The sequence below is a fragment of the Tenrec ecaudatus genome, chromosome 1, assembly GCF_050624435.1.
Source record: "Tenrec ecaudatus isolate mTenEca1 chromosome 1, mTenEca1.hap1, whole genome shotgun sequence".
In the NCBI taxonomy this organism is placed as follows: Eukaryota; Metazoa; Chordata; class Mammalia; order Afrosoricida; family Tenrecidae; genus Tenrec; species Tenrec ecaudatus.
Window position 1 is genome coordinate 246,315,450 of NC_134530.1, and position 8,917 is coordinate 246,324,366.

General features: G+C 49.5%; 1 protein-coding gene across 1 annotated transcript in view; it reads right to left on the reverse strand.

The window, feature by feature from the left end:
- CAPN8 (calpain 8) overlaps positions 1 to 5,334 on the reverse strand; it is a 98,518-nt gene extending 93,184 nt beyond the window's left edge. The window contains exon 1 of the mRNA XM_075540585.1: positions 5,098 to 5,334. Coding sequence (XP_075396700.1) covers positions 5,098 to 5,334 — 237 coding nt within the window. The remainder of the gene's footprint in view (positions 1 to 5,097) is intronic.
- Between the last annotated feature and the right edge of the window lie 3,583 nt (positions 5,335 to 8,917).

Genomic DNA, 8,917 nt, shown 5'->3' on the forward strand with positions numbered 1-8,917 from the left:
CCATAGCATTGTGTTCAGATTTATATTTCATACTCCATAAATCCTGTCCTGCGAAATTACTGACAGCTCATTTTAGTAATTACGTACTCTGTGTCAGGCCCTGTGCTAAACCCATTCTCTCATCCAAGTCTTGGGATAACCCAATAAGACGGTAATCTTATGATTCCCATTTTATGGATGAGGAAGCTGAGTCTTGGAAATACAGTGATGACTGGGCATACTGATTGTCCCTGTCAACAGAGGCTATACAATGCAGAGGGCGAGGCAGAGTTAGCAACATATTCATGGTCATGAACAGCAGAGAAGGAACCTAAACTTGAGCTCTGATGCCCAGTCCATGCTCTTAGCCACTCTGTTCCCTTCCAGTTGTCTGCTGTCTCCTGTCTCTCTCACCAGGGAGCTAACCCTCCTGGAAGACTCTCCTCTAGACCCTGCATACACCCAGCACTCTCGATTCACCAAACCGAGAGGCGGCAGCAGCTGGAGGGAAAATGGAAGCCATAAATAGAGGCCTCTCCACCCCCCCCTCTTTTTTTACATTTTATTAGGGTATCATACAACTCTTTATCACAATCCATACATATACATACATCAATTGTATAAAGCACATCCATACATTCTTTGCCCTAATCATTTTCAAAGCATTTGCTCTCCACTTAAGCCCTTTGCATCGGGTCCTCTTTTTTTTCCCTCCCTCCCCACTCCCCCCTCCTTCATGAGCCCTTGATAATTTATAGATTGTAATTTTGTCATATCTTGCCCTATCCGGAGTCTCCCCACCCCCTTCTCTGCCGTCCGTCTCCCAGGGAAGAGGTCACATGTAGATCCTTATAATTGGTTCCCCCTTTCCAACCCACTCACCCTCTACTCTCCCAGCATCGCCCCTCACACCACTGGTCCTGAAGGTATCGTCCACCCTGGATTCCCTGTGCCTCCAGCTCCCATATGCACCAGTGTACAACCTCTGCCCTATCCAGCCCTGCAGCCATCCCCCTCCTTATCTTAGCCTTCTCCAAGTAATTCAACCTCTCAGTGTTTCTCTTAACTTGGCGTGACAATTCCATGGGGCTTTATCATGCAGCGAACATTCCTATCTCTGTAGTTCTCCTTCAGATTAATAAACTACTTGCCAAAAAGTGGACATTTCAGAGAAGACCATCATTGAGTGGACTGTAATAGGTCTCACTCACACTGGACACTGCTCAAACCATTGGGGCCTGGTCTGGGCAGTGAAAGAGGATGCAAAGATGCAACTGTTAAGAGAGCTCCCTGATCGCAAACTCCACAAAAACAAAAAGCCTCAATGCCATTGAGTCGTTGGCAACTCCTAGAGACCTCGTTGGACAGGGTAGAACTGCCTCTGTGAGTTTCTGAGACTGTCACTCTTTGCAGGACTAGAAAGCCCTGTCTTTCTCTGGTGGTTTCAAACTACAGACCTTGCACTGGGGAACCCCCGCACCACCAGGACTCCTTGATCAGCTCACACAGGCCACCATCTTGTTTGTGGTAGGATCGTTGTTCTTACCCAACGCTAGTGGGGAAATTACCCGAGGATTAAAACAGCCAACAGCTCATCCTGATAACCCAAACTTGTATGAGATCTTCATCTACACAAGCTTGTCTTCCAACCCTTGGAACAAGAGCACAAGCCAATCCTTCACTCCGCAGCTTAAAGACAAGCCAAAATACCCTTCAGGGTCAAAATGCCAAATGTTGTGATATCAGAAAACATCTAAGTAGCCAGTTTATTACTGAGAGGGCAAAAATATATAGTCATCATACATATTTAGTCCATCTCACCTCCTTCCTACACCAAAAACCCACAGCCATATTGTCAATCCCGACTCATGGTGACTCTAGAGAATGCAGTAAAACTTCCCTTTTGGGTTTTGGAGACATAAATCTTGATGGGAGCAGCCAGCCTCATTTTACTCCTGTGGAGCAACTGGTGGGCTGGGAGGGCTGGGAACTGCTGACCTTCCAGTTAGCAGCTCAGTGCAGAATCCACCTGCTCCCAAGGCTCCTTCTTTCTCTATGGGAGCTTGGGTCCTAAGAACTACATCCAAAATGTGGTCCTAAAGTTCCAGGAACAAAGGAAGTCACTCTCAAAAGTCACTAGTGACCTTATAACGCAGCTTATTTTGGACACCCCAAGCTGCTTACAGGCCCCTGCAAGGCTTCATGCGGGGAAGGAATGAAGCACTTTCAGAACATGCTGATTTCCCCACGTTTGGACCCACATCTTCAATACAGAGACTCTCGGGCGACTCGGGAGTCTCTTTGATGCTCTGTGAGAACTCACAGGCTACAGACAGCTGTGCCCTCCAGCACACCCTTGTGTGTGAGCGTGTGAGCCTGGCCGACAGCAGCCTGCAATAATCCATTCATGATGGAGGATGGAGAGGCTCAATTTTGACATGCATTTATCTGTTTCACAAGCATCTGAAAACTCTGAAGGATAGGTGTCCTTCAATCCCACATGAATCGGGTTTCTCTGCCTCATCCTCTGCATTTCAGGCCTCGGTTGACAGTCGCCACCAGCACATGGAGCCCGGCCTGCATTTCCAGAGAGGGTGAGGGCAGGTGAAGACATGGTTGGGTAGATAGGGTTGAGAAAATCAACCAACCAAAGTCCTTGCTATGAAGTTGATTCCTACTCAGCATTGCTCTATGCAGGTATGGGCTTCACCACTTTCTTCTTTTTAAAAAACCATTCTATTCGGGGCTCGTACAACTCTTATCACAATCCATCCATCCATTCACTGTGTCAAGCACATTTGTACATTTGTTGCCATCATCATCCTCAAAACATTTGCTTTCTGCTTGAGCCCTTGGTATCAGCTCCTCATTTTTTCTCTTCGTTACCTGCTCTCCCCTCCCCCATGAACCCTTGATAATTTATAAATTATTATTATTTTGTCATGTCTCCCTTCACCCACTTTTCTGTTGTCCGTCCCCCAGGGAGGGGTTTATATGTAGATCCTTATAATCTGTTCCCCCTTTCCACTCCTCTCTCCCTCCACCCTCCTGGTATCGCCACTCTCAGCACTGGTCCTGAATGAATCATCCATCCTGGATTCCGTGTGTTTCCAGTTCCTATCTGTACCAGTGTACATCCTCTGGTTTAGCCAGATTTGTAAGGTAGAATTGGAATCATGATAGTGGGGGGGGGGGGTGGGGAGGAAGCATTTAAGAACTAGAAAATTGCATGTTTCATCATGGCTACACAGCACTCTGACTGGCTCATCTTCTCCCCACAACCCTTCCGTAAGTGGATGTCCAGCTGCCTACAGATAAGCTTTGAGTCCCCACTCCACACTCCCCCTCATTCACTATGGTAAGATTTTTGTTCTGATGATGCCTGATACCTGATCCCTTTGACACCTCTTGATCACACAGGCTGGTGTGCTTCTTCCATGTGGGCTTTGTTGCTTCTGAGCTAGATGGCTGCTTGTTTACCTTCAAGCCTTTAAGACTCCAGACACTATATCTTTTGCTAGCCGGGCACCATCAGCTTTCTTCACCACATTTGCTTATGCACCCACTTTATCGGGGTTCCACTGTTTTCAAAGGAAATGAGACAACTAAACAAAGGCTAGTGGGTGCCTAGTTTGGGTCACTAACTGAGCCCCCTCATGCCTCCCTTGGGATCCTCCATTCTAGTAGAATTCTTCCTCCTCCCCGAAGTCTCCAGAGGCAATACCAATGCCAGTGGCATCACTAGGGACGTCCGAGGGGAGCAGCCTGCACCCCTTGACACTGTTGGAGGGAGTGACACCCAAATGACCTGGCTGGGGGGTGGGGGTGTTGTTCTGGCAGCAGCAGATCAGCACCACTGGGGGAAGGGCTGCCAAGAGGGTGGGCCGTGGTCACCATTAGTCAGCATGGTAACATGTCACCCTCCTGATCCCAACCTCCTTTTGAGACTTTGTTAAGTCACAGGCTCTAGACAGAGCACCTCGCAGCCAAACTGTGAGAGGAGGCATCTTTCCCTGAGATTCGGAGATTGAGTCACTTGTTAAGGGCCACATCATGGTAGGCAATGGGTTAGATGACACAAAGCTGTGAGATGTGTGGTGGGGACTGGGATGGACTGTCTATGCCCTGCCTTAGCCTTCGGGTAGCATTAAGGGCAATACCCAGGGGCCCCTGGCTTTCACCTGAACCATGGGTCCCCCGCCCGCACCTTCCTACCCAGCAGCCCCCAAGGAACAATGACAATTCATGACATTAAGGCAGCCTGCACCTTTCAGCAATGAGGATGTCACCATTTGCCCCAAGACTGATTCCATTTAGCATCGATTTGTTCCCCTGTGGGCTGACCCAGGAGACCGAAGTCAGAATCCCTACTGTGTATTCTGTGCCGACCATGTGCCAGGGACTGTGACTTGACTTTATCGCCAGTCCTCACAGCAAACCTGACAAATAAGTCATATTGTGACTCTGTAACACTAGATGCGGTATCACCAATATTTTAAATGCCAGCAGAGTTGTCCCTGGTGAACAGGCTTCGGCAGAGCTGTGGACTGAGATGGTCTAGGAAGAAAGGCCTGGAGATCTATTTGCACAGTGAAACCCCGATGGATCACAGCAGAATATTGACCAATATGGTGCTTAACTATGAGCCCCCCTCTCCCTGGGTTGGAAGATAACCCAACCACGAGCAACTGCAACCATGGGCTCAAGCACATCAGTGTTGTGTGGACGGCACACAGTACTGACCGTGGGGTCACCATGAATCAGAGTCCACTCAACGGCAACTGACAACAGTAGCAGCAGCGGTTTACAGATGCGTACACTGAGGCTCACGGAGGTTAGGGAACCTGCCCGCGGCTCCCCAGACACAGCCTAGCAGACCCACAGCTCAAGTCCAGTGTCTGGTTCCAGACATCGGGACATGTGCTTCCCGCTACGCCTCACTAGGGGAGTTTATTCCGTTTGTGTTTTTGTCTTTTTGTGGGGCAAGACTAGGTGTTTTCTAAAATATGAGCTCTGGGAACTTCTGATCCAGAGCCCGGACCTCAAAATCCGCTCTGTCTGACCCAAGCGAGAGCCCTCTGCCCCCCATAACCCTCCCCAGCAAGCCCAGCTGCTTACCATGGGCCGTTTCCAGACGATGCCTTGAGTTTGTGGAGAATGTGGTCCAAGGTCCCTGTAGCCCAAAGCTGAAGGACAGGCTGGGAATTCTGGGTCCTTAAACAGGATCCCTGACTCCAGGCACTGTTGCCTCAGGGTCTCAAAGTCCTGGCCTAAGTATTTCACGGCTCTCTGGTTGGAGCCCAGACCTTTGGCCATAGCCCGATTCTTAGACAATCCAGCTGCCAGGGCTGCCATGGCCTTGGGATCTGTGGGGAGGACTGGAGGGCAGGGATGCTCACACATTGAGTCTGCCTCCCAGAGGAAGGAAACTATCAGGCGGCCGAGGGAGGTGGGGCAGTCAACGTCTCTCCTGAGGTCCCACTCCAAGAGAGTGAGTCACCGCCTGGAGCAAATATGTACCCAAGGTGGAGATGGATCAGCCCCACCTCCTGCCTTTCAGCAGCCCATTAAAGAAGAGCCTTCCAGGCCTATCCCAGTCCATTAGCCTAAGAACCCATTAAGATCCCACCCCGCCCCACAGTGGCAGGGCCTGCTTGGCTCCCATTATGCCCAGGGCCTGCGGGGCGAACGTGCATCCTCCCACAGCATGAGGAAAGTTGTCACCCAGGAAGTGGAGAATTCTAAGCATGAGGGCTGCTAGTGGTCAGAGCAGTCATCTTCCCTTCCCAAGAAGCTTGGTGCCATCCTGTTAACCAAGACCATCTGCTGCAGCATCACTTGCAGCCCATGTGTGTCCGAGTTGGGTTTCCAGGGGTTGGTGGTCAAGCCTTTACTCAAACCTCCAGCCCTGTTGTTGTTGTTGTTTAGCAAGCCAGTATGCTGACTGCACCACACGAGGGCAAATGATCCAAGAAGGCGATTCGCAGGTGGCTTCAAGATCAGTCTAGCTGGAGGTGACTGAACCTACAAATAAAGATTTGGCCATCAGGTTGCTATCCCAGCTCCACCATTAATTAGCTCTGTCACCTTGGGCGAGTTGTGTCACCTCCCTGCCCCTTCATTTTTCTCATCTGTAAAGTGGAAGATAATATAGGCCCTACCTACTTCATAGGATTGTTTGCACGACGGCTGAGGTCATGGGTGTAATTGGCTTAGAACAGTAAATAAGAAACACTCCGTATATTCCCAGAACCCAGCACCAGAAAGAAAGGCCTTGGAATCAAGAATCGTGGGTTCTTGCCCTCGATACCTGCCCTCATGAAGAGAGCACTGAAGATTGGGGTGCTAGAGCAAAGAGCGGGGAAGAAATCAGATGGTGCCGGGCTGCCAGAAAGATTACCGACTGAGGTCTTAAAGGCTTGGCTAAGACAAGCAGCCACCTAAGCGAGGCCACATGGAGGGAGCGCACCAGCCGGTGTGATCCAAGGGTCGTAAGTAATCAGAAATCCTGAGCACCTGGTTCGCAGAGGCCATGGCTGACAGTGAGCACACAGAGACCATTTGCAGTTTCCTTACATGGATTAAGCGTCCGGTGAACCCCCGCAGACCATTGGCCAGGGATGTGGCTAGCCTTGCCCTCTGACAGAGTGCGCCGGAGAGCGGACAATGCAGGCTAAAACTGAACGCCTTGTCTTTGTTCACCCCTTTGAACCTTGGTTTGTGCTAGTTCTTTTTATTCTCTGCGATCATTTCAACTGAGGGTTTGCTGTGTTTTATTTTGTTCTTGTTATTGGACTTTCTGTTTAGAATTGGTTTCTTTGTGTGTTTTGTTTTTGTATGCTTTTCTCTATATTAAATCCAGGACAGATAAACCTATAGAGATAGCGATTGGATTAATAGTCTCTTGCAGGGGAATTAGGGGGAAATGGGAAGCTAGTCATAAGTCCAAGGAAGAAGGAAATGCCCTAACCTGGATTGTAGTGATGATTGTGCAACTCTTTTTAATGCGTTTCAACTATTGAACTCTGTGCTATGTGAACTGTATGTCAATCAAACTGTTAAAATTTTTTAATTAAAAAAACCTGGGGTTCAAAAAATTTTTTTAAATAATTTCAAGTTAAGTGACTGTGAGTTGGCTACTTCTCTCTAGGCTCCAGTTTCCTCTGCCTACTCTACCCTGAATCCCTTAGTGCACATGGTTCAGTGCTCTACTTTGAACTGAAAGGTTGGCGGTTCAAACCCACACTGAGGTGCCTTAGAAGAAAAGCCTGGCAAACTTCTCCCAGAAAGACCACCACCTTGCAAACCCTCGAGAGCACCACACTGTTCTGCGCACATTGGGCCACCTGGCTCAGAGCTGGCTCAAGGGCAGATGGAAAAATAAAATAAAATAAACCTAAGAATGTGGACCCGGTCTATGCGTATGTGTGGGAGGCTCTGAAAAATTTCCTCCCCAAAGTATCAGGTCCTAAAACCAGAAACTTGTAAACGTTATCTTATTTGGAAAAAGGGATCTTTGAGGATGTGATTAAGCCAAGAATCTCGAGATGGGGAGATTAATCTAGATCATCTGCGTGCTCCCTGAACGCAAACACAGTGTTCTTATTAGGAGGGAGCTGCCACACCGCATGGAGAAGAGGTGCAAACAAAATAACCACCGACAGAAAGGAAAACCAGGCAGCCCGAGCCCAGCTGAGACCCGGAGGCTCCCTCCCGGTTGCAGGGGACAGCGGGCCTGTCAGCGTCTGGACTCTGCTCCAGTAAAAGTGACTGCAGGTTTCTGGCTGCCGGGACTGTGAGAGGAGAAACTTCTGCCACATGTGTTGGGCCTGTCACCACAGACTCAGGGCACTTGTCCAGGGTGCCCTGGGACACTTGTCTCAAAGGCCGATTCCCTGGCAGTTCCTACCACTCGCCCAATCTCTCCTTATTCCATGGGTCTGAAATAAGAATCAGAAATCTGTCCATTTTAAACCATTACTCAAGTGCTGATGCTGATGCAGGGGGCCAAGGACCCCAGTCAGAGAGCCTCTGGGCCAGGGAACCCCAGACAAAGGTCTCCCCAGCTCTCACTCCTGCAGCAGTGGCAGTCCGTACAATCAGCACTGTGCTGGGGGTGGTGCCCAGGTAGGTCTTGGCAAGGAGAAAGCAGAGTCTGGTCGGCAATGTAGGGTCCATAAGCAGGCCTTCATGCATCAGTTATGCCTACCCCCAGACTACCTCTCCCCTTCAAGGGATAGCATGGCCACGCAGACCACCAAGGGCTGACACATGATCACCAAGACCATTTTCACTTGGCACTCATGCGACAACCATGGAGAGACCGTTTCCAGGGAGCCTGCAGCCAGCGCAGCTGCTTCAGGTCTCGCTCACTCCCCACCCCTCCTCCCTACCTTAGACAGTGTAAGGCTCTTTGGATGCACAAGGAGAGGGTGGGGATAGGGAGGCAGAGCAGTGTAGACCAAACCCTGGCACTCTCCAGTGGCCCAGTACTACACACCTGCATCAGTAGGCTTCCCATAAGCAATCAATTCCATGTCTCCCAGAGTCCCTCCTGGCTTGTTCTTTCTCTCAGCACCTAGTCGCTGGGAAGCCCAGGCCCTGTTCAGGGTGTCTCCTCACAATTAACAAGCCAGCCATGAACCCAGAAAACTCCAGGACCCCACTAAAGGCATGGGGGTGGGAGGTGGGGGGAGAGAAGTTTTCTTTTTAAAGAATTCACTTGATTGGGCAATCAACCTTGAAGATGAGAATTTTAACAGAACAAATTCCTGAGCTTAATAAACTCCTGACATCTTAGAAACCCTGAGTATTTTCCAGTTTTAAGGCCATGCCCCTGATAGAATACAGCCAGGGGGAGATTATCTGTGGAAGAATTCCAACTTCAAGTAAACGCAATAAAATCCATCTGTGGCAGATACATAATCTGTCAACTTGT